The 25,599-nt window shown below is 45.9% G+C and overlaps 3 protein-coding genes across 3 annotated transcripts; 2 read left to right on the top strand and 1 right to left on the bottom strand.

Moving 5' to 3' along the window:
- Positions 1-294: 294 nt before the first annotated feature.
- On the bottom strand, positions 295-17,503 carry LOC135809588 (U3 small nucleolar ribonucleoprotein protein MPP10-like). The gene is made up of 7 exons (XM_065322971.1): positions 16,575-17,503; positions 13,589-13,730; positions 12,417-12,484; positions 10,966-11,103; positions 5,095-5,205; positions 1,519-1,809; positions 295-969 (listed from the first exon to the last, which is right to left on the bottom strand). The coding sequence occupies exons 1-7, from the start codon at positions 17,382-17,384 to the stop codon at positions 850-852; spliced, it is 1,680 nt and encodes a 559-aa protein (XP_065179043.1). The 5' UTR covers positions 17,385-17,503; the 3' UTR covers positions 295-849.
- Positions 17,504-17,659: 156 nt separating this feature from the next.
- LOC135809591 (small ribosomal subunit protein uS19-like) lies at positions 17,660-19,518 on the top strand. The gene is made up of 3 exons (XM_065322974.1): positions 17,660-17,761; positions 17,851-18,174; positions 19,362-19,518. The coding sequence occupies exons 1-3, from the start codon at positions 17,750-17,752 to the stop codon at positions 19,473-19,475; spliced, it is 450 nt and encodes a 149-aa protein (XP_065179046.1). The 5' UTR covers positions 17,660-17,749; the 3' UTR covers positions 19,476-19,518.
- A 3,397-nt stretch (positions 19,519-22,915) lies between these two features.
- LOC135809585 (transmembrane emp24 domain-containing protein 7-like) lies at positions 22,916-24,083 on the top strand. The gene has a single exon (XM_065322965.1). It carries the CDS (start codon positions 23,019-23,021, stop codon positions 23,634-23,636), a length of 618 nt encoding a protein of 205 aa, XP_065179037.1. The 5' UTR covers positions 22,916-23,018; the 3' UTR covers positions 23,637-24,083.
- Positions 24,084-25,599: the final 1,516 nt, after the last annotated feature.

Genomic DNA, 25,599 nt, shown 5'->3' with positions numbered 1-25,599 from the left:
CAAGGCAGCATGATCTACTACTGTGCGTTTACTGCACACACGAAAAAACAACAACATGATAGCACGCTGGTGTGGGGGCAAATGATAGGCATACCCGTATTCAGTATCTACAGGAAGCCTGACAGATATTTGAGAAAACCACTGATATGACACAGTGTCAGATGCCAGGGAAAACCACTGACAATACTGCATGCCAGGAGTAGAAAGTTAGTTGACCAAGCAGCAGTGCTCACTACAGGATTCAGTGAACTCCTACCGTTGCTGCTTGAATCTCAACACAATGCGAACAGCAGCTACGCAATATCATTGTTGTTATTATTAGTATCATTATGCATGCTGTTATCAAGAGTAAACTCTTCAGCCCCCGCCCCCACTGCTACTATTGAAGTGGCAGTAACATCTGGCTATGGCTGTGTATCTACATAAGGTTTTTTAATCTGGCTCAATCAGCTATGCAAACTAATGAGCATACATGAATTATGCAAGTAAAGCCAGAAATAGGGCAACCATTTCCACATGTTTGTATGGGTGCATTGTTTTCTTGGACCACAGGTGGGCCTCAATAAATGCCGCCATCGGGTACACAGCCTGTGTTTCATGTTTGCCAAGTGCCAGGCAGTAGTGGCGGGACAGTGCCCTGTTACAAGCGGCCGACAGAAGAGCAGCCCTTGGGGATCAGACAATGCACAAAGGATACCAGCGTTCGGAAAGCACAGGGAGATCAACTTTGCCCAGCAAAAGTGAGATCAAGACAGCCTTGTAGGATGACTATAGCATTAAAATTCATCCATGAAAATATTAATCTCAAACATGCGAAACATATGTACAGGTTAAAAAAAAGAAGTGTTCTCAAGCAGATGACTTGGCCTTGGCAACAGCAGCTGTTGCTTGGTCCTGGAGTTTCGCAAAGAAAGCGGTACTGGACTTGATGGCCTTGTCTGCTGGCTGATCCTTGCCAACAATCTTGACCTGACAGTGCAAGTACACACATCCACACACATCCACGCACACACAGGATCCAGACAATGTTGCTACATACTAGTGTACATATGAACTTGAGCTACAAGCCCACCTGCCTATAAAAAGAGTATTTTGTGCAGCAAGTGGGGGTGGTAACCCAAGGTTCCACCGTGCTTCGAACTCCACTGACCACATGCATGCTTTCTCTGGGTGTTGTTCGGTCGGACCCGGAACAGGGTTGTTTAGAACAAAAGCTTCAAGGCTGGAGCAGCCAGAGCAACTGGCAAAACCCTACGAAAAACGTTATTGGCGCGGAGATCAGTGCACTGTGTCTAGCAGTACTATTCGTTCTACTGTTTCAATGGGAACTGCTGCTCCGATTGAAACAGTGAATCTGATCCGAATTCAGCTTGACCAATCAAAAGAGCCCCCCCCCCCCCCAGTCATGCAACAATGTTGACAACATTCGAAGTGTCGATGATATCACGGTCATGCTGAGAACATCTGAGCACAAGAAATGAAAAGCAACACAAGTATAAAGAATGGCAGCGCTCCTACCTTGCCGATCTTGGCCTGTTTATTGACATGGTCAACAGCAGCAGCTGTCTTTCCACCCGTCTTGATCTTCTTCTTGTCCTTGGCGGCCCGCAAGCGCTGTGCTGTCTTCTTTGCACGGCGCTGTCGCTTTTTGTCGGTGCTGGTTTCTTCAGCAGCGCCCTTTGTCTCCCCCTTCTTGGACGCCATCACTTCACCTGGGGCCAGTAGAGTTGCACCCGATGTAGCTGCCGGGATGACTTCTTCAACTTCTATTGCCGGTCGGTTTGTGACGATCTTCACGTCCTCAGACGTCTACGTGAGGACAAGGAAAGAGAGAGAGAGAGAGAGAGAGAGAGAGAGAGAGAGAGAGAGAGAGAGAGAGAGAGAGAGAGAGAGAGAGAGATAGAGAGAGAGAAAGAGATAGAGATAGAGAGAGATAGAGAGGGAGAAAGAGAGAGAAAGAGAGAGAGAAAGAGAGAGAGAGAGAGAGAGAGAGAGAGAGAGAGAGAGAGAAAGAGAGAAAGAGAGAGAGAGAAACAGCATACAGTAAGCAATGAGATCAAACAATAGCTTCACCAGCAAGGGTTGGTGCCAAAAGCCCGCGTATTGTCTCACGTGTGTGCATCTGGCTGTGCTCTACCGCAAGAAAATTTTTCTCTTTTACGACTGAGATTCAAACTGCTTCCACGTAAGGGCCAGGGTAACAGAAAAATTACAAGTGCCTGTGATTTTGTTGTACGGCATGCATTCTCGTTTCAATGCATATCTGCGTGTGCAGCAAGAGACAGTTTGTGCACCTTCAGCAATGTGCGTTCAAGGTCATTAAGGAGGCTCCAACCCTTTGGGGGTGATTTTTTTTCTTCATAAACCCTCTCCTTTTTGTGGATGAGTGTGCTCTATATCATCCCATGTTACTCCACAAAAAAATTCAGGGGGTGTTTCCGCGGAGATAAGGCTGTTTGAGGTGTATTTCTAGGGGTGGGTGTATTTATCGATTTCGGCCTAAATTTGCTTGTTTTGGGGTCATATTTCAGATTTACCAGTTGCCTGGCTTCTCTTTGTGATTGCAAGTCCTTTCACACATCACAGTGAAGCATTTGAGCAAGAAAATCTGGCAATCAGCATTGACTACTCAGAAAAATAGTAATTTTGGTACAAAAATGAACTTCGCAGAAATGCCCGTCCGCAAAGTACAATTGGGTGCACAGCTTCATAATTTCTTCATGGACATGCCCTTTTTATTTTATTTTTGGGATCCTCATACTTCATAGAAACTAGAAATATATAATTTCAAGGGGGTTACCGTGCATTTTAGACATCCAAAAATAAAAATAGGACAGAAAATTGGCCGATTTTCCACCATTCTTGGAATTGCTATTTTTCAGGTAAGGTGATCATTCTATGCATTCCATGTGGTATTACTCCAATTTTTTGTGTCAAAAGCATTGAATGGTCCCCCAGATTGTTATAGTACACATGGAGACTAGATGAGGCCATGGTTCCTCGGCTTTTTAGCCCTTGATCTGGATATCGGCATGATCCATGCACAACGTTATTCATGATCCAGGCCGAGGCCTACTGACCGTGAACGCAGTTCAGACCAGCTTTGCATCACAACTCTTGCAATAGTTCACTCCTAGTATTTCTCATAAAGCAACAGGCAAAGAGCTTGAGGAGGATAACAATTATTATATTCTGGGTCAATAACGCTACAGTTTCATGTTTGTAGTACATGTACAATGTAGATGCAGGTTCAACTCAATATTGGCAATGAACGACTGCTAGTAATTGTAGCACCCATTAGGTGTAACCATAACACTATTCCCAATAACATGGAACAACCACAAGTCTATGTGGGTGCATGCGCATTGCCCATATTGATACATACATGTACGCTTACATGCACATACTCACACTCACAAGCAAGTACCCCTTGCACACACAAATACATGTACGTCATATACGCGCACCCGCAATAGCATACACCCACATGTAAAATGCATGCTCTTGAGCTTAGTTACCATATTCTGCTGTCCATGCACTTGTGCACGTGTGCGCGCGCGCACACACACAACATGCACTGCGCGCGCGCGCGCGCACACACACAACATGTAGGCTCACACGCGTGCCTGCGTATGTGCATGCACATGGTGCGTATGGGTACAGGTGCATACATTCATCATAATAGAACTGGTGCGAGTGGTGTAGGAATATTTTCAAATCACTGGTGCTGTACAACACAACATTTACAAAATACTTCACACTCTGACAATAGAGAATAGTACTGCAAAACAATATACTAGTGCTGCATTTTATGCACATTACATTATTCAAGTGGACCCAGGTGATGACTTACTGCTGGTGACGTTGACAGCTGACAGGTCACAGCTTTCGTAAATAGCCCAAGTCACTGAGCAGTAGCTCACCAACGATTTACCACTCACTCAATACTGCAATGTTTTCAGCGTAGCAATATATTTCGCCACTTGAGAATTAGAAGTGGATCCACTTACCAGAGTCTGTGCACCCACTTCAGTCTCTCTCTCCAAAACGCGCTTACAGTAGGTTTTGGTCCCTGGTGTTACCTGGTTACACAGCCATCGAGACGCTTGGCTCCGTTCTCCTTGGTCATTTTTTCGTCAAGCAAAAATATTCAGGATCTCGAGAAATCGAGCTGTGAAGTCAACTTCTTGCTCACACCAGCGATGCTTTCGAAAACATGCCCTGCTCTACCCACTGACACAACGGAAGAGAGAACAACAGGAACCTCGATGGGGCCCAGGGAAGACTCAGGTGAAGAATGAAACAATATTCTCTGATATGACTGTCGATCGCGAAGTTCAAATTTTAGTAAGTTGAGATGGGAATTTCCCAACTTTTCGCACTTATCGGCAAAAACAAGACTTTTGCCTGCAAAAAACAGAGCGCCAGACCGGCTGCGCAGCGCAGAAGGTTGGAGCCTCCTTAAAAAGATCATAACAATAGGATCTTACGGGATAGTGGTAGCGACTTCGGTGATGATTTCATACAGTAGAGTAGCGCCCAAGAACGTTGTTTCCAAGGGGTTAGCCTGGGGCGTTCTTATTTTCTTGGGCAATCTGGCTGCGTTCTTATAGCACGTTCTTAGAAACATTTCGTACCGGATCATATGAATCATATCTATCCCAAAAGCTGCCGGAAAACTAACACCGCCATTCTTAACTTTAGGCTGTGGCGTTCGTAGCATTTCAGGCTGGACGTTCTTGGGCTCAACGTTCTTCAGGCCGCCACTCTACTGTAAGAAAGTTGCTGGAGGAAAGTTGCTGGAGAGCACTATAATTATAAGTGGTGCTCTTCAGACACAATCTTCCTCAGCCTACTCAAGCTCAACTGATGAGGCGAGAATTCCCCGAGACACTGTGTATTGAGCAGGGAGAGGTGCTTTCTTGCAGGTTGGCCGAGTCGAGGGTTCAATGGACTCGTGTGCTCTGGATGCTAGTCGTGAGTCAGTCGAGTGTCAAGCCAGTCGGCGGAAAAGCGCGAGCTCCTATGCGGGGAGCACCTTTCCCACATTAGGATCTTAGTAAATATACTATGTAAAGTAGTCAAGTAACTTACTGTTTTCGGTGTATAATGGAAATTGCAGAGAGAATCAAGGTTGGCAAAAAGCAGCTTGGCTCTTCGGCGAATATCCTTGATCTCCGGCGATTCTTCCTTCGGTGCATCCTTCTGCAACATACGAACACCAAGATACAGCCATTTCGTCAGCGACAATGCCAGGAATGCAAGCAAGTGCATGCAGCCGTGAGCAGAAATTACAAGAGAAGAAAGTGGTGTGGACAGGAAAAGACCCTCAACTGCACCTCTTACTCTATGCTGAGATCTCTTTGCACGCGAGACTGGTCAACCAAGCGGACAGTGTGTTATAGCGAAAATTACGCTATACCAGGTTGTGTTACAGGAAGGGAATTAATTTCGATGGAGATGAATCAGATGATGTAGTTTCAGGAGGGAGATTTACATTCCGTATGTTACAGTGAGATTTACGTTACAGTGAGGGTCAGTATAGTGAGGCCTGGCCTGCATCCATGTAGTGATGATTTAAGGAGGTTCGCGACGGTTAGCGCCATGTTGGATTTCCGAATTTTTTTCTGAAAAATAATGCCTTTCGGAGTGGAAAAATGGGACGCGATCATGCACAATCGAGTAAAAAAATAAGCAGTTTGACCATGACTTCGCAGCGCGTGCTCGAGTCGAGACAAGATTTGAGGAAGAAGCTCAGCCACTAGTGGACTTGCGGGTTTGTTTTGACATTGGCGGTTTTTGGATAGATCGGTTCTCCTGCCGACGTGTCGTGGAGATGAAGACGCGGGAGAGTAATCCGTCACCCACGACGCGGCCTCTCATTCTGCGTACTGGACGATGCAAGAAGCCGAGGACGGGGACGCTTCGCAAACTCAAACGATCGATCGAGTTCCTGAAAAACGGAAAGGGCGATCTCCACCACTAACGCCACTGGATTCGACTCCCGCGAAGAGGTCGTTCAGTGCCCCTCTTCACGGTCGACGAATCGTTCATCTCAGGTATCTGGCTGTGTGATTGTCTGCGTGCCAGAATCCTGGATGTGGCAAACCTCTGGCGCTCATTGATTGCGTTGAAGAGAAGAGGTACGACCTGGGCAGCGTACTTGTCATTCCGTGTCAGCAGTGTGGGATGGAGAATTTTATAGATACATTACAGATAGCCCTGTAGCTGCTCAACACCCTGGCCCCCGTGCTTCCACAAGCAACACCAAAGCTGCTTTGGGTAAGTGCGTTTTTCAATCTCATAAGATTTATTCATGATATTTGCGAGTCATTGCCACCCTATGGCTATGGAAATGTATGAGCACACTGTATGCGCGGCGGCCGCGAGTGTGTGTGTGTTTGCATAGACCTGCATGTTTGTGCATGTGTGCACACCATACGCATGTATGAGCATGCACATGCATATGCGCTCATGTGGACGTGCCCTCGCACACATACTATACACGCGTGCATGACCGCTCCCAGGGCATGCTGGTGTGACATGTGTATGCGGGCATCTCCACTCATGCACATGAGTGTGCACATGCATGTGGGTGGGTACGCACACGTGCGTGAATGTATGTGTGTGTACGCGCGCGTGTGTTCTATTGCGTGTGAGAGCATGCATGTGTGCGTGTGTGTGTGTGTGCGTGTGTGTGTGTGTGTGTGTGTGTGTGTGTGTGTGTATGTGTGCACGGATGTGTGTGTGTCGATGGTGTGCATTTTTGTGCTGGGTGAACACTCTGATCCCTAAACCGCGATACCGGAGCTCCCAAGCTACAGCCTCAGATTGATTTATAGTTCATCGTTGGGAATGAATTCGCTGCTCATGATGCTGTTGCGGATGTTGCGGCCCTAGCTCAAATTGTCGAAGCTCGCCCTGATGCCAGTATCCTGTAGAACTCTGTCACTTTTGCATCAGCATGTTCGGCGATGGAGTTTGCAGAACATCAGCAAAAGCGGCTGGCCACCCTTCAACCGTTGGTCCAAGCAACGTGCTTCTCTAAATCAGTTGCAGTGCGGGCAGCTGCCAGTGGGTTGGTGATGAAGCACTTTGTCTTGTCCTACAAACGAAGTGGTGAGCCAGCCATTTCCAGACTGATGAAGGAGCAAGTCGGAGGTAAGAAGCGGGTGACAGTCTCAAGGAAGATTATATTAGCGGTGGCTGAACACCTAGCGAAGAACCAGCAGCAACCCAACTGTAAGGAACGCCCTGTGGCACAGTGCTTCACTTGTTTGTGCGCACCGTAAAATACCATCATTTTTGCCAGTGTTGGGACACGTTCTAGCTCGCATAGTTGAAGAACAAGAGGACTCAATGATGTCTGATTCGTTCCAACATGTCAGCTTTCATTGTAGTTTGATATGGGGCTGTGCTAAGCGCTATCACAGCTACATGTACATGTATCACAACCAAGTACCAACAGGAGAGTAATCATGGAGAAAAGTACCTATCGAAAATGCGTGCACCCAGGGTTTTCCGGCAAATTTACTAGTTCAGCTATTCCATCCTTGTATTGTTCTGAACGCCGAGGGCTCTAGAGAGTTTATGCAACACCTAACAGCCAAAAATCCAATAAGTTATGACCAAAGCAGCAGCAGAGAAGTACAAGCAATATAGATACGTGAATTTACCAATTTTAGGCAAATTTTGACAGTTTTTCGGATTTTTCTCCAGAATATGCACGGTGACCCCTATTTTCGCCGCGGTAAACCTGTTCCAACCCACTTATAGAACGTATTTGAAGTATCCACATATGGGGCAAACTCAAAAATAAGCTGCAAAAAATATTCGAAGTTTCATTTTTTGCGTCTTTTTGTTCTTCTCCAGGAAATGACGACCTGGATCCCATCGTCAACCAAAGTGTACATTTTTCGGTGTTGATATCATCTTAGTCAATACCTCGAACAGTCTGTAAAATTTTAGGTCATATTTTCTGTCCTAACTGATGTTATGGACGATTTCTCATCAATTTTGGGATTTTGTGTTATTTTGTGTCATCAAGGAAAATTGTGTTTTTGGCAAGACCTATTCGGGCAATTGAAAAACTGATGTTACTAAGCGAAAATATAAGGCTGTACCTATTCAAACCTGATGTCAGATTGGGCTGATGTTGAAATTAAATTTTTGGGCCTAACTGTCCCGAACCCCCTTAAAGCAAGCACACACTGGAAATTACTTTGAACCGTACAGGTGGGGAAGCCACGTTAGTTACAACTCCAGTCAATCCCTGCACCAATGAATCATGTGACGTTGCCCATTTTTACTTGCACTGTCCACACACCATGAACACTTACAGTACGTGTGCCAAGGCCCTTGAGAGACCGATTTTATTTTCTCCCGGGAATCGTAGCCTCCAAGGTGCCGCACCTGCAGGCTTGTTCTCTGTTGATTTCGCCTATCTCCGAATGGCGAATATTTCAATGAAATTTGCTGCTTAGAGCCCTTCCTGTCTCGTCAGGAGACCTTTCCTACACTGGAGAGATGGCAACCACTCAAGGGCAACCACTCAAGGGACGAGAAAAAGTGGTCGCTTCGGCCAGGTGGTCTTCTTATCCAGGCTCAGTGGGTCACGTGACCACATTTACTTTTAAATATACATGTGATATTGTCATTTTGATCAGTGTATCACACTGCACACACCTGTGCTACTATAGCATGCACGACTCATGTGCCTGGGGGCCTCGGACCTGTCAAGTGTCGTGCATGCAACATGTACATGTACGTCATTGTTCATCCTGCGCTGACGCCTAGATCTACCATGCATGGTGCACAGACAGTGCAATGCGTACATGTACATGTAGCAGTGTGCAACGCGGTCGAGGGTGGGTGGTCGTCGGTCGCGTTGAGCGAGTGGTCGCCTTATCCGAGCTGCTCCGTGACAAGGAAAAGGGGTCACCATGGTCGAGTGGTCGCCATATCCGAGTAGTTGCCATTACAGGTTTTACTGTACAACCACCAGCCATGTACTAGTGCTAATCTCTATCCATATGAATGCATTGTATTTGTTTTTGGTGACTGGAGGCAGTTTATCATAGCTCTGTTTTATGTCTTGTTTTTGTTTTGTTGAAGATGAGCATTATCCAGTTAACTTTATATGTACCGTATCAGTCAGCTCCTTCAGTTTTCGGCGTAGTGCCAGGGGTGGTTGCCGTTGTCGGGTGTCGTTCCACAGGCCGCAAAGGTGACGTTCTCGACAACACAGCGACCCGGTAGGCAACTGATCACCGATAAATATGCAGCCATTGGTATCGCGGTGCACCACAATGGCATATAGTGTGAATATCATTATAATGTTATTCTGCAGTGAATACTGAATACTTGTCGTGTAGCTCGTGGGAGTCAGTGGCGTGTCCAGGATTTGGCTGAGGGAGGGGGGGGGGGGGGGGGGGGTTGCGGCCGGGATGGGGTGGGGGTAGATGCCATCATGCTACTGTCCCAGGTCAGCCATTTTGAAACCGATGTCAAGGAGCCGTAAATCTCACACACCACGAGCAGTATTTCTGTACACGCAGCAACATTGTACATTGTAAACTTCAAATTTGCCGTTATGTGAGCGAATCAACTGCAATTTATGCGAGTCCAACAATTTCTCACCGCTCAAAGCATCCTTTACATAGGCAGCGGTACTATGTCCACTTGTCACTGTACGCAGTTTGTCATGCTCTGGCTGCTCGCTGACAACAGGTGCTTCCACGTCTGGCGGAGTGTGACTGTCAGTCCGCTCCGAAAGTTCAACTGGAATAATAGCGACTTCATCACTGCCACTGTTTCCTGTTGGAGCGGCAGCAGGTGTTGCGCTGTCACAGGAACGCTTTGCAAAAATCCATCCAGGCTCTGCTGGCTAGAGCTTGGCCTTTTGTGATGTCGCTGAGACATCGAAGAAAGGTCTTCGAGTCAACCAAAACACGATTCGAACGAGGATGATCGCCTGGGCCCTCGGCATTCGAATCGTGGTTTGGTTGACTCGAAGACTTTTCTTCGATGTTTGTACGTTGAAGACGTGTCAAGCGCGTCCCAGCAGGGATCACACTGTACAATTAACAGCACAGTGTACACAGTCAGGTCAGCGTGTTTCTGTAGCCGTAAATGCTCACTGTACTCTGTAGACTGTACTTGTCTGTAGTGTGTACAATCAACACCAGCTCGAGCACCGTGCCGTGAAACCGGTTTTGGACGATCGTTTCAGGCCGCGCGCGCCCCGGGCCTAGCTAGCCCGGCACCCTGCCTTTTATTTTTCGAAACCTAGGTCGAAACTTTTGAGGGGGGAGGCGCCCCCCCCCCCCCCCCCCCCCAAACCCGCCACTGGCAGTCATTGCATACAGTCATTACGTGCATACTGCACAGTACTGTACACTCAAGTTTCTAGTCCAGTCCGTCTTTTGGGAAATATGGGCTGGACACTAACGAGGGCCTGGTGACGTGTTCACAGGGCTGAGTTATGCCAAAATGGTGCCATTGGCTGCGAGTGAAAGCCTTGCACTGCGCCTGCACCCTAAAAAACGTTTCAAAAATACTCGAATTCGACGACTGCTGAGAACCTACGAAGATGCCGGACCGCAGCGAAACAAGTCGTCTGACTGCCACGACTAAGCGCAATTTTTAGGCCTATCGCACAGGTAGCGAAATGCCAAAACAAAAAGCAAGGGACATGAAACCAATAATCAAAAATTGCCCACCATTGAGAAAGCGACCCAAAAAGTACATGCAAACTGCCCAGTGCGGAAAAAGAAAAGCCAACTTTTAGACGACTTTTTTTCCGAATCTGGCGCATGGACTGCTTACTCCGCCCATGCAATCACAAGACAACTATGCACAACAACTCTACAGCTGATCTCTATGGCGAGTATCACCAGCAGAAGTAGCCTACATTCATTGAGCATTACAAATGCTTCAATGTCTCTATAGCCAACAGTAAACTACCTGCATTTTGTCAACAAACTCCTTTTCATACACCTGAGCGAGACTGAGTTTGCTCTTCTCCTGGTCAAGTGGAGCCGACTTGCGGTACTCGTACGGCTTTTCAGTGGGCTTCTCTCTTCGGACAACATCATCCCATGCCTGCAATAGAAGCAGCAACAAGGACAATGGTGAACAACGTGATCATTGAGATCTTCAACGATATCCATGAACCAAAAGCGGGCAAATTGTACTTCAACACATTCCAGCACAATACAATTTAGGTGTGGGGAGCAAATCAACCCTGTTATAAGTTTGAAGACTCTTTACGAATTGATGGTGGTGACTTCGGCGGTAAAAGTTGGCGGCTCCTGATGTTGAATCTTTCACTTTTTTTGTCAACTGATTTGACTGACTCACAGCTGCCAAGGCTCGTGTGCTCGGAATGGCGATTGTTGAGGCAGTCGGATCAGACGGCAAGAAAAGCACGAGCTCCAACATCGGGAGCACCTAAGTTTATTACAATTCTTGTTCGCCAAAATGAGATCTAAAGCACCTTTCCTGAATCGTGATATCAAGATGTGCATTTCACAATTATTGGGCGATGTCGTGTACAGCACCAGACTGTTCACTGTTAATTCAACATTCATTGGGGTACAGTAGAGTTTGAAGTCCAGAAACACCAAGAACAAATTTTCGGTTCAACTTACAAATGACGGCTACAGGCTTAACCCTTTACCATCCGTGCGTACTTGAATCGATCTCTAGAGATCGATGGACATGCATACACTAAAACATTCGTAACTCGATCGATTCTTGGCGGAATTTAAATAACTAAGTATCTAGGAAGAAGCCGAAGAGCTCCGCTTTCCATTGCATCATTCGGTGAAGAGCTGCGATGTCGCATTCCAAAGATATTCCACTCGACATTTCGGCCACGGCAAAAGTTGAATTTCTTTCCGAGTGACTGATCTTGAGCGGGGAATTTCCCCTCTCCTGACATGCTGAGTCACTTTGGCATGCTTTGAGTGCGTGGGCAGCATGAAAAGAAACTCAAGCAAAAAATTTGGATTGTTTACGATGAAGGAGCGAGAAATGACTGGCGAGGAGAGATTTCCTCGTATATCAAGCGATGGGGTGTATTTGAAGCTCCCTGGCGCTGGATATATGATCTTGGTAGTGTCCTGTTTGAGCTCAATGGACGCAGCTCGTGGAGAGCTTTCCAGAATGCCCAAGTTTGTGAAAATTGGTTGATTAGAACTGGAGATATTCTCAGAATAAAGTGAAAATTATTGCATTTGGGACTGCTGGTGAATTTTGGTCGGATGGTAAAGGGTTAACAACGTTCGAAAATCGAAAAAGGCAACACTCTTCCAGATTCCAAAGTGGTATGCACAGCAGATGAATGATAAGAACCTCAACCGAATTCCACTATAACACCTTATTGCAACGCAAGACGGGAGCTCATGCCTCACCTGATCCTTAATTCTTTGGATGATTTTGTCTTCCAGTGTTTTAGTCGTTTCGTCCGTGGGTACTGGGGCTAACACAACAACATAATGGATAGTATAAAAATCAAATACTGTAAATCAACAACTTTCGCTGGTGAGAAACTTTGGCCAATCTTGAAAAAGAACTTTTGGCCATCATCAAACTTTGGCCCTCTGGGTTTTTCCAGAAAGAAACAATTTTGGTGCTTGGTGTCACATGCCGGAATAATATTGCAACACTCGCATCTGTGACATATTTCTGACGGCGATTTAATTTGGTTGGCTGGTACAAAGCGGCGAAATCAGTGAATTTTAATCAATCACGAAAAATTAATTGTTTACCATAGTTTCAAGAAAGTAGAGAGGACAAAGTCCTAGACAATTATGGTAAAAAAGGAGAAGGCCAAAAATCTTAAGAGTTATGACTAAGGCTGCGTTCGTTTTTAGCTACATGGTAGAGTAGAGTAGAGTCACTCTACCGATATAGGTAGATGGTAGAGGTAAGTGCACGAACGCTATTCTACCGGATTTAGTAGTTTACACTATATGTACGTGAAATGTTTCTCTACTGTATGGAGTTGTGTACAAATCCTTGATTTCGCCGGAAATCCCGTAGCTCTACCAACTTCTACCGGCTTCTACCAACTTTTCCTAGTAGAGCCGGTAGAGGAAAGTAGAATCTACCCTTTTGAGTAGAAAAAACGAACACCTCTACCGAAAGAAGTAGTTTCTACCCAAACCTGTAGATCAAAAACGAACGCCCCCTTACTGTCCACCAACGTAACCAGATCAAAGTACGAGACAATTAAAGGCACTGTACTCTTGTACTGAGATCGACTGAGATTAATATGTTTAAATAACGATCAGGTGTCAGCATTTCAGGCAGTGGCATAGACAGTTACTGTAAAAGCAGAAATTTTCGGTGGTGTTTTTATTTTCGGTAACTTCGGTACAGGTAATTTTTACAGAAAATAAAACACACCGAAAATATACATACAGGCTATAATACATACAGGCCGACTGCAGTACGGACAACTGGTTTACGGAAATTTTCGCGCTACTGAACCGTTTATTTTGGGAAACACCGAAAATCTTACACCACTGAAAATTCCTGCTTTTACAGTAACGTACAAGAGTACATGCCCCACATCACTTACCAGTGATTGCGATGTTATCCACTTCCATAAATTTTTCAAGCATACAGTTGGCGGGCCGTGCTAGGCCAGTTGTCTCTCCAGACATTTCCCATGACTTGGGCGCCAAGTTTTGCTGCTCCAGTTCGGACATCTCCCTGCGAAGCTGCAGTACACAAGCGCCCAAGATCAATACGTGGCTCGTGAAATAGGATGTCAATAGAATACACATAACGCTAGCCCGCCACCAAACATCACAATAACACAGGAAAGGACTGGGGCGCTTTCTCACAGCAATGACTTTGCACACAGACACGAATGGGAACAGCGGTATACATCGTACCTATTCCAAGCACATCGCATTGGCTTCTAGTGACAGCCGCGACCAGTACTACAACAGGGCTTGAAAGTGCTTCGTCACCGCCAGGCCGGAGTCATGACGAATAGACAACATTGACTTATGGAGCCACTTGGACCTGGGTCCGTATGCGTTTGGGCGGTTTCTCTTCACAGCAAGGCAACACATCCGTCGGTACTGACTGGACTGGGACCTCCCGGCAGGGGACCCACTGCCAGTACCGCTTTGCTATGGTCAGAGGGAATCCAATTTGACCTAGAAGTCATTATTTGTTGACTTCTGACGTCATCACTTCCAAGCCCTACATGTACAGCCATTGGACGTGTTCGATTACACATTCTGGACTCAGATTTTAAAATTCCCGATTGACCAGAACGAGAGGATTACGACCATGTGACAAACAGGAATTTGCCGTGAATTCTATACTCATGATCCACTCGACCAAAAGGTGGAAAGGGTTCACGTATACAATTATTTGTACAAATTTGTACCACATGTACTGTACAGTAAGACCTGTGTTTGCCAGACCCTGTACCAAGCGGAATCCTGCATTGCCATTGACCAGACAAATTTTCATGCACAGTGCTGTGGATGGAACGTGCATGCCTGGATCAAGCGGAATCCTGTCATATCAGGACAGTTTCCACTGCACCAAGGGCATCCAGTTAGGGCTGTTTTTTTACTGTACATGTGTACGTACACTAGACAAGCGTGGCGTCAAGAAAGCGTACACCACATGCGTAAATTCTGGCGGTAGAATCGGAAACTCCACCTTCACTTCAGTATGGGCGGTATTGGGTTCCGTGGACTCCGCTGACAAATTCTGTGTAGTCGAATGGTACATATATGGTAACAGATTCTAGAATGGATGTGGGTAGAACTGTGTGTACTGTAAAACCGGAAAGTCTAACATTTGAACGACCAATCTTTTTTCGTTATTTGAAGAAACGTTATCGCGAACCCGGTTTGAGGTGTCTGTGTAAAGATGCGCATACAGATGGGTGGCCAGGTAGCCATCGTTTAACTTCCTGCTCGTTATCATGCCAAAATTACAAAAACGTTAAACTTTTGGTCGTTAACCCTTTGGCTCCCCACTATACAAATTTCGACGGTATTCCGTCGATGACTTCAAACAGCCATAACTCATTCAAATAGTGCACTGTCGTGAAAATTGAAGTATGTAGGGTGTAGCTGAAGTCCTCAGCTTTCCGTTGGTGCAATCGTTTTCACGATAGCTCCAACGGTTGTTGAGATATCGCGGTCGAAAGTTGGAGGACGGCATTTTTCTCGTTCCGAGCACATTTTCGAGCATGAACCGGGGAATTCCCCTTGTTCTCAAGTACCTGTGATGAATTTTTTTGCGTAAATCATGGTGCAGGCTACCTGCTACGGCAGTACAAAAAAAATCAGAGCTGGGCGAGCAAGGAAATTGAAATGGCTGAAGAAGAAAGGGATTGAGGGCATTCCCAGCGATGTGGTACCTTCGCTGGGCTGTAGAGCTGGGCCTGCTTCTCTGATTTCACTCGGTGATGGCTCATTGTGTTCGCGCTGAGAAGAGCTTTCCGGAGAGCCCAAGAATGTGGAAATCAGGCTACTAGAACGTAAGTTATGACCAAAAGTCCACACAATTTGAGCGAAAATTATGGCTATTGCTAAATAGTGGAGTTATGGGGGAGCCAAAGGGTTAAAGGGGAAGTTATGGCAAAAATCAAAATTTCACCAGTTGTAGTCTTCGGGGTGCTGAGTCGAATGGTCGTGGTCCGAGGAAGCTGAGACGCTCCCTTCCTACTTGAATCCCAATCGAACTCGCGCACTTCCACCGAAACTGGGTGACTGCGCCCTACTAGATGGGGATTTGTATGCAAAATGTCACTAAAAGCGCCATTTCGTTCTTATAAAAGCACGGATGACCGTGATTGGCCCATATGTTGTAGTTTTTTGGACGCTGAGTCGACTGGTTTTGGTCCGAAAAGGCTGCGATGCAGCGTTCCTCCTTTATTCCCAATCGAACATGGTTGAACAAGCGGTCACGTGCTCCTGCGTACACCAGTCACCTGGTCACCGTGCCTGCAGGGTACAACTTACTAGCCTGTTTGACCTTTTTTGGGTGCAGTCCTGTCACTCGAGTTGAACTCGAGTTGAACCTTGGTGTGAAAGTTGTCGCCTGCTGGCGCGGTGACCAGGTGATTTGGGCACCCAGGAGCACGTGACCGCTTGTTCAACCATGTTCGATTGGGAATAAAGGAGGAACGCTGCATCGAAGCCTTTTCGGACCAAAACCAGTCGACTCAGCGTCCAAAAGACTACAACATATGGGCCAATCGCGGTCATCCGTGCTTTTATAAGAACGAAATGGCGCTTTTAGTGACATTTTGCATACAAATCCCCATCTAGTAGGGCGCAGTCACCCAGTTTCGGTGGAAGTGCGCGAGTTTGATTGGGATTCAAGTAGGAAGGGAGCGTCTCAGCTTTCTCGGACCAAGACCATTCGACTCAGCACCCCGAAGACTACAATTGGTGAAATTTTAATTTTTGCCTTAACTTCCCCTTTAAACTTTCCGGTTTTACAGTAATCAAATGCTCTCATTGTGTGGCACTTAGGCATGCTGCTGTACAGAAGGCAGACCAAACCAATTCTACTGTTACACATACCTTGTACTGACGTCTCTCATGAGCAGACATGCTCTCCATGTTCTCATCATCCTCCGCAATATCCTGATCTTCCACACCACTGTCCATATCACTACCCTGGGCGTCACTCATGTCTTCTGAACTTTCCTCCATGCCTTCCATGCCATCCTCCATCTCATTCTCGCTCTCATCGCCATCTTCATCTTCTCCACTGTCCTCTTCTACTCCCTCTTCTTCCTCATCATCTTCCTCATCATCTTCCTCATCATCTTCCTCATCATCATCCTCATCCTCATCCTCCTCATCATCATCCTCATCAGCATTATTCTGGAGACCACGCTTCTCTTCCAGGCCGTCCTGTCGGTTGAGGTAAGCATTCATTTCATCCAAATTAAAGAAGCCGTCATTGACTCCCTTTTTCACACCCTCCTCGCCCCGGGGAATGAATTTCTCCACCTTCTTGTCTGAAGTCTCGTCCTCTTCAGATGATGGCTCCACATCGTCGTCGTCATCATCATCATCATCATCATCATCATCATCTGCATTGTCAGCGAGGCCATTTTGTTGTCTGCCTTTCAACACAAACTTTTCAGCCGCATTATTTTTCTGCTGCAACGCTCCTTTCACTTCAGCAAGAGAAAACTCATGGCCACTATCCCGCCTGCTGATTCTGTTGCATAACTTTTTGTAGGTTATCTCAACTTGCTGCCATACTGCCTCATCGTCGTAATCGTCAACTAGGAGTGAAGAAATGAAGCCACCAACAGCTGAAGATGATTGGTCAGCCCTGGATCTGGCGAATGTATCACTGAGTGGATTGAGGAAGTCCATCTCAAAGTCTAGTCATCCTGATCATTTTACTGTTCACTGAATCCTAAAGAAAGCATCCACACGGTCTCGAGATAGATGGAGAAGGAACAATATTGTTCAAACCATTGTTTTCAAACCAAAAAATATCGACAGATAGCTACTGCATGCTGCACCCATGCTGCATGTGCTTGCGCTTGCATACGACACGTACTACAAAAAAACATTCCTGTGAAATAAAGAAGATAATGACGTCATCTCCGTGAAATATTTTTTACGCAGCGAACTCGCCCAATTTCGCCGCCATTTTATCCTTGGAAACGAATATTCGATTATGAGCATGCGCGCAACTCGCAATCCTTCCTTTCCCGACAAGAAGGACTTCCAAGATGTCGACCCCAGTGAGTGTGAAGGAAAATTTGAGTTTTTTTAGCCATTCTGGACAATCTAGCAGTAATGGACGGCGCCTGTGTGTGTTTTTGTGCTATAGGAGGAGCAGGCTGCTCTCAAGAAGAAGAGGACCTTCCGGAAGTACACCTACCGGGGGGTTGATCTTGACCAACTTTTGGATCTATCCAGCGACCAGCTGACTGGATTGCTTCACTGCCGTGCTCGCAGACGCTTCAACCGTGGTCTGAAGAGAAAGCCCCTTCAGCTCATGAAGCGCCTCCGTAAGGCAAAGAAGGAAGCTGCTCCCATGGAGAAGCCAGAGGTCGTCAAGACCCACCTTCGTAACATGATCATTGTCCCAGAAATGATCGGCAGCGTTGTTGGTGTGTACAACGGCAAGGTTTTCAACCAGGTCGAAGTCAAGGTGAGGTCTCTTTAGCTGATTGTATTCTAGTACGAGCTAGTATGGTAGTAATGGTTATTGTTTCATTCTATCTACAAATTTTTACTTCGCTTTTTTGCAAAAAAATTGTATTCAGTAATTGTTCATTTGAAAAATAATGAATAATGACTGTGCACAGCATATCGAGGCAGCAGTCAGTATTACGCTACGTAACGTTCCTGGACTAGTCGCGCAGCATGGAATGGAATGTGTCCTGTCCTGGAGTACCGTGTAGTCTTGTTTGGGCTGACCAGCCTTTGCAGCTACATTGGGATACAGCTAGCCGGTCTTGCAGTGGAGTGAGCAGAGTTTGCACCTTTATGGTGTTACACATCGTTTGGATATCGCTGACTGTATGGGGACCTAAGCCTTGGGGGCCTGTTCGTATTGCAGCTGCCCGCTCCCTCAAATAGCAGTTGATTGAAGAGACGGCGCACCTGATGTGGCTATAGTGCACAACTTGGTGCAGTGCTGATTGTAGTTGATATAGCGGTGTGCTGCCGTTGACCTGGATGAGACTTCTCAATGGTCCTCTGCGGATCAGTTTACTATAGTCCTTGGCTCGCCTGTGCGTGTGTCCCAACAAGCCCGCCGTTAATTAGACTGAGTTCTGAAGTAGCTTACAGTCCATTTCAAAACTATAGACGTGTACCTAGGCAAAAACCGTTATGCCAGCATCTATATCACATAAAATCTGTGATCACTTTGTGCATAATTTTTTTCCAAATTGGGCGTCTGTTATCCAATCGTTTAGAAACTATATGGGAGTAATTGTGGAGCGGACCTGAGCAATATTCTCAAAAGGCTCCAGCCAAATTTGAAATATTTCAAAAAACCCACGCGTCTATAGTTTTGAAATGGACTGTAGGTTACTTCTGTTTGTGTTTCATGGCACTGATTTCATGTTGTATTTGGCATTATATTTTTGTGATATTAATTGCACTGTTCTTATTGTGCTGTGACCTGCGTTTGGAGTGAAAAACTTGCCACTGCTTTCTAGATTTTGCCTAATCCCATCACTCAGATTGTTGAGCATTGCTCGTGATATGCAATGAGTCCTAATGGGATTGGCATTTTTTTCAAAATCCAGGCAGTTTGCTACTTCCTGAACATGTATGTTGAGTTCTCTACTAATTATATATTTGCCTTGTGTTCTGTTGTTAATACAGCCTGAGATGGTTGGCCACTACCTTGGTGAATTCTCCATAACCTACAAGCCTGTCAAGCACGGCCGTCCCGGTATTGGTGCCACCCACTCTTCTCGATTCATTCCTCTTAAGTAAACTGTGCTCTGTCGAATCTGATTGGAAGATCTTTTAAATGGAACTGTATGGTTGCACTGTGGTCTCGGGTATGTGTGCTAGTATGGTCTGCTGATTCGCTTCTAGCTTGTTTCCGATCATGGGCACCTTCCATATCACATTATAGCGGTCCGTGTGCCATGGGTTGTCTGTCACATAATAAAAATAGTTACAGTTCGCATGTTACTCCTGGAAGGATCCATGGGCTTGACGCATCTGGCACATTGCAATGACTCGACATGCATGTTGTGGAACTCTCTCTGGTCTTGGCTTAGCCGTACTGTATGTAGTGAGTTGCATATTGGTAGGGACTGAATGTGAATGTGGTCCTTGCTGTCCTCCTCTACTAGCAAGAGTACATACATGTAGCCCCCTGGAGTGTGCAACTCCACTATGGGTGCCGTCTCGACAGAATTTCAAGTTGACTTAATTTTGATGATGCAATGCGTACTGTACACGTATCATCAGACGAATCCGGAACCTGTGGTTGACCGAAGCCGATCGATCCTGTACAAATTATTGCAAAGAAAAACGTGTGATGCGTTGACACGTGCGTACACATGTAAATTACTGGTGCAAGGGACTTTGCGTCATAAATAATGATGTCAACTTGAAATTCTGTCGGGACAGCAGGGTATGTTGGAGTTGCACACTCTGGGGGTTATGTACTCTTGCTACTAGCAATAGTGCTGAACGAGACATTCTTGACCTTTCACACCCTCGCATGCTTGGGGCCATGCGGAGATATCTATAATTATCCCTGCGTACTGGTTTCTGCGGGTACAGTGAGTTTTGACACCTGAAGAAAATCTTCCGGGATATTAGGGAGGTTTCGCTCTACGGAATTACGTATGAACTGCACGGAATTTTCATACGTAGAAATCAGGGCTGTTGGGTTTCGCTCTACGTGACGTGATTTCTCCACGACTAAACATGGAGACACGTTGGCTGCATGCGCCGGCCCACAGCATGCACCATGAACCGAAACCGCGTTTTCCATTATATTTTGCACGTGGTGTACGGTGTGTGCACCTTGTGTTTTGCGCGGCTTGAATGTTGCCATGGACAGATGCGAAAAATATTTCAAAAAGTCCTACGGAGGACCCAACGTATAGGAAAGAGCTTTCCTACGGAAATCCGTAGGGAGATTTATGTATGAAAGTTGCCCTCGCTCCCTGGCGCGTACGACATACGGATTTTAATACGTAATTACGTAAAGCCCTATTCAAACACAATCTATAGTAACTATAGTTATGGACAGGCCCTGATACAGTAGCGTGTATCCGATGTGATGAGTTTGGGCTTCCTAAAGGCCGATTCACGACACAATTTTTTGCGACTACATGCGACTTGCGACACCCTTTATAATGAATCGGCTTTTAGGTTTTGCCAGTCCAGATTTGCTTTTGCAGTCAAGGGCTGAAGTTCTGGCCAATAAAACGGAACAATAGAAGAATGATACTAGCATTCTTTCCACTGCAGTCTTGGGGGACGGTGAAGACATGTGACTACTTGTAGCAATACCGTAAAGTCTTGTATAAAAGCCGCGGCTTCTATGACTTTCTTGGTGAAATTTTGCAGGCTTCTATATGAGACAGGCTTCCATACAAGACAGGTATTTCTATGTGTGTCAACACTAAAACCAGGCTTATGTGTGATTTGATAGGCCCAAAATTGCGGCTTCTATTCGAGGGCGGCTTCTATTCAAGTGCGGCTTTTATCCAAGACTTTACGGTATGTCAAATCAAAGCCGGCTATAATAGAGTCACGCGCCAAAGAACCGGCGCCCAGCCTCAAATGCTAAGAACGTCAGAGCTTTTTTTAAGTTAAGAAGTTAAGAACAGCGGTGCTAGTTTTCTGGCGGAATTTGCGATAGATCATCCTATCATCCTGTTCGAACTATTTATAAGCACCACTGCCTATATCGTATAGAACGCAGCCAGATTGCCGAAGGTACTGTAAAAACCATTATTCTAACGAGGCGCATATATAACGATTTCCCAAAATTGACTGGTTTACGCGTACCAAAGGTAACGATTCTTACATATTTTCAACGCTCATCAGGACTATATGTATCGATTTCTGTATAACGATTTCTATTTTAACGACAGATTTCTCCTCGTTAACTCGTTAGAGTTAGCACTTCGTTATATATATGGCTTTTACAGTAAGAACCGTCCCGAGCAACTTCCCGGCTAAAGTTACAACAACGTTCTTGGGTGCACAACTCCACTTGAACCGGCCTTGGCTGATAAAGCCGGCAGAATTTGATGCTTTTCCGGGTGCGCACGGTGTGTTTCGTGCAAGTCCAGCCTGTATGTACCAGGATAAAGAAATGCGTAGCAAAATTCGAGGAGTTGCCTGCCATAAGGTTAAAGGTTTGTATGGTGCCGCCACTTGAATTTCACTGCTTTTCGAGGAGAATCTGCAAATTTTTCGAGCATTTTCCGCCAAGTGCTTGCCGTGGTCAGAGTTGACTATCACCCTTCATTTCACCGTATTCATTTGCTATCATTATTAGTAGGTGCATACCAGTACTGTGACCCGGGTCGGCGGTATGTAAGTTAATTTTGTGCCAGCTTGTCACTGAGCAGGGAGTTGAATACCAAGACTCCCCAGGCTGGTCGCAAGGATGAAGTCACAGTAACAGCGGTTACGTTACTACATGTAGTTCAAGACCGTCATCATGGTCATTGGGTCGGGGGGGGGAGAGTTACTTTTATACAGACGGTCATCAGCAAGGAGTCGTAAATACCGGTATTTTACGACTCCCTGGTCATCAGTACACAGGAGAGCCCCTCGATAGGCCCGGTCTGCGGCCTTTGGACAATCCTTAAATAAAAATCAATCAATCAATCAGTGACTTTTTTAATGGTGGCACCTACATAATTACTATAGCATAGGTAGAGGGGATGGCCCACGCCGGGTATAAATAAACGTAAAAGAGAAAAAGTAGCCGTGACAGTGAAATGAGGCTCAAAGTCACAGACAGCACACGGGGTTGCCGCGTGGCAAACAAAGAGAGAGAAGAAGGAAAAGAAAAGATAAGAAAGAAAGAGAGGTAAGCAACTCCATCTGTAGACTCGTACACGACCCCCGGCCCCTTCGTAGAATCTACGATCGTAGGTCTACCAAAAACCAGAAAGTGCAGTGACTCTATAATCATTACTGTATCTGATGATTCTTTTTATGTAGTTGTGTTGATTCTTCACAAAATTAATGTGTTATTTTGCCCGTACAAGAGGTACGGTGAAAAAAACACCAAAAACCAGAATGGCAGAAAGCAGAGCTACAAAAATAATTGAAAATGGCTGTGTTCTTGATGACGTCACCCATGAAAAAGCTGAGCTGATGTGTGCATGCTTTGCGTTCGCTTTGTGAACGACACGTAATTTTACGATAACGTCGTTGAGAACAAAAAAAGTACGTTCATTTGTACAGAGATTTTGATGTTGTGAGGTATGTTGGACTAATTTTCCTGGAAGATTTTCCTTTGTAGCCGATTGGAGCCTCGTCGCTGAAGCTATGGAGCTTCAAGCCCGACTTAGTTTTGTGACGATCTGTCTCGTCTTAGCGGCATTATTCCCAGCAGCATGGACTGTGGAGTTGACAGTAAAGATTCCGAATAAGATGTGCTTTCATGAGGACATCAAAACTGACACAAAATTCACATTTGAGTATCAAGTAATAGAAGGAAGTGACTACCACATTGATCTGTCGCTGCATGGACCGGACAACAAGGAAATCTACAACCAGCAGAAGCAGCAGTACGACTCGATCCACCATACTGCTGCCGTAGGTGGTGTGTATGCTGCCTGCTTCTCTCACACCAGCCTGAGCAGTAAAACAGTGTATTTTGACTGGGTGCTGGGAGATGCTGAAGACCACCTACCAGTCAGCCATCACCAGGCACTCACTGCCCTGGAGTCATCGACCATGTACATCCACGACAGACTCAAGGTTGCAGTGGACTACCAAACTCACTTTCGCCTGAGAGAGTCTCAGGGCCGCGACCATGCCGAAACCATTAACGAAATCGTAGCTTACCTATCCCTGGCAGAAGCCATCATCTTGGTCGTCATCAGCATCCTGGAAGTCTACATCCTGAGGAGCTTCTTTGTGGATAGGCGAGCGAACATCTAAGTTACAAGTACTGTATGTATTCACACCTGTATAAACCACCATCTCAAGGCATGGGTTTGTATGCTTTTTTCCCCCACGCAAGTCCTAACTTCTGTACATATCTAAACTCATCTTGCTGCTACCCATGTCTTGCTAGTTTAGCCAGTTTCACATCAGCTGTCCCTCTTTGTATGCTACGTAAGTTTTTTGAGAGAAGTGCCGATAATGCCTTCATTGCAAAAATACGAACAACTTTTTAAAGTAAATTGTAGCGCATGTGCATGTACAGGAACGTTTGAGGTCTGGCCTCTGGTGTTTCTGGCATTGTAGCGGATATTCAGGGCTCATTTTTGCCTGTAATTTATGACCGCTTGTAAACTGTGCAAAGAGCTCGGGGTTTGTAGAGCGAAGTTTCCTCGAATCGCGACTCTGCGTTGTTTTGCAATTCAGGCGTACTGTGCAGTCTAACTGTCTGTGCTGATGAAGGATTGGGAGCAGGCCCTGAGCTGGCTCCTGGGTGGGTTGGCCCCTGGCCGATCACATACCCATGTCCAGTTTCAGTACGTGTGTCATGGAAGAATGCACCTCTAACTCCATGCATGATCTGGTTGCTTCCGCTACGCATTGCGCTAGCTACAGATATAGCTAGCGCAGAAGTGCCCACTGGACAAGAAGAACAGTGTTGGAGGGTGAGGCTCTAGTGTACTTTGTCGTGCGCGGATAGCTTATTACTGGTACCAAGAGTACACAACCAAGAGTGTGAAACTCCTATCTCGAGCTGTGATGGGTTCACCCACGGCGGAATGTTTTATTGCGTCGTTCTTTGGCAGAAGCATGATCAAGCGCGTATGCTTTCCGCGCCTGTTTTGTAAATACGGTGAGAATTCATCAGGTTCAGGACACATCGATCTACCGCCCGTTGTTCTGCTTCGACTACTGTAGCTACCATGTACTTTGTACATTGCTCTCTGGCTACGCATCATGGCATCAGTGATTAATTGCCGCGAAAGACTGTCACAAAAAAGTTTCGCCGTGGTCTGGGGGATCTTTAAGTTGCACACTCTTGGTTATGTACTATTGTTAAGGTGCATTCTTATATTCTCTAGCTTCTCGAAGAAGAATAAAAGAGAAGTCGAAGTATCTGGTATAATTTAAGAACGGTTCTCGAAGAATTCGGAGATATTTTGCACATGTGATGCAATATGAAGCGCCAAAGGGGCCGCAATCTTGAGTGCCACAAATGTAGTATGCATTGTGCGTATGCGAAAGGGGAAATGTGTACACTCATGATCAACACGTGGCTTTTAGCTGTAGTTCGCATGTGCTGATCCCAAACCACGGGAATCTCCAAGTTTCAACCACCTCTGAAGTTTGGAGAGCTTTGGAGAGCCTTCTGAAATTCGGAGAGGATATAAGAACAGCTCTCGAACGTTTCAGAGAGTGTCCAACTTTTCCGAGAGGATTTAAGAACGCACTCTTAGTACTTCAACAACACACTGGACATTCCACGAAAAAAAAGAACTAGAACTGGTAAAAAAAACTGTTACGGCGGCCATGGCTGTACCTTCCGTACCAATGTCTAAATTAATGATGTACATGACTGTACTGTTTGTGGGTGCCGAGTTTATTCTACAGATCATCTATGCCAGAAGGAGTTGCACAGCTGCTCAGTCTGTAGAGTGTGACTATCAGTGGAAGCTGGTGTTCTGGCTGAAATGCAGTTCTCTTGGTGAGCCGGATAATGTAGATGTTTCCGGTAATTGGAATCACATCCCTTAGTTGTTTGTTGGCCTCGGAACTAGAGCGAAGTGGAGGTTGTGCTGTCTCTGGTAGAACAGTTGTGTAAACATATCCGTTATGTGTGTGTGTGTGTTTGTGTGTGTGTGTGTGTGTGTGTGTGTGTGTGTGTGCGTGTGCGTGCGTGTGTAATGCCCATACGGATGAGGCAATGGTGTGTGTGTGTGTGTAGTTTTTGCCAGATGGG

The sequence above is a fragment of the Sycon ciliatum genome, chromosome 2 (assembly GCF_964019385.1).
Source record: "Sycon ciliatum chromosome 2, ocSycCili1.1, whole genome shotgun sequence".
Lineage (NCBI taxonomy): Eukaryota > Metazoa > Porifera > Calcarea > Leucosolenida > Sycettidae > Sycon > Sycon ciliatum.
Note: the sequence above shows the minus strand (reverse complement) of the source record. Positions and strands in the feature narration are given on the sequence as shown.

What these genes read in the sequence shown, in the direction of transcription:
- LOC135809588 (XM_065322971.1), bottom strand. Translation starts at nt 17,384, where the DNA reads ATGGACTTCCTCAATCCACTCAGTGATACATTCGCCAGATCCAGGGCT. An exon ending in GGATAACATCGCAATCACTG is followed by an intron (nt 12,485 to 13,588) that starts GTAAGTGATGTG and finishes TTGTTGTGTTAG; the next exon opens with CCCCAGTACCCACGGACGAA. An exon ending in TCCATTATACACCGAAAACA is followed by an intron (nt 1,810 to 5,094) that starts GTAAGTTACTTG and finishes GTCCTCACGTAG; the next exon opens with ACGTCTGAGGACGTGAAGAT.
- LOC135809591 (XM_065322974.1), top strand. An exon ending in TCAACCAGGTCGAAGTCAAG is followed by an intron (nt 18,175 to 19,361) that starts GTGAGGTCTCTT and finishes TTGTTAATACAG; the next exon opens with CCTGAGATGGTTGGCCACTA.
- LOC135809585 (XM_065322965.1), top strand. Translation starts at nt 23,019, where the DNA reads ATGGAGCTTCAAGCCCGACTTAGTTTTGTGACGATCTGTCTCGTCTTA.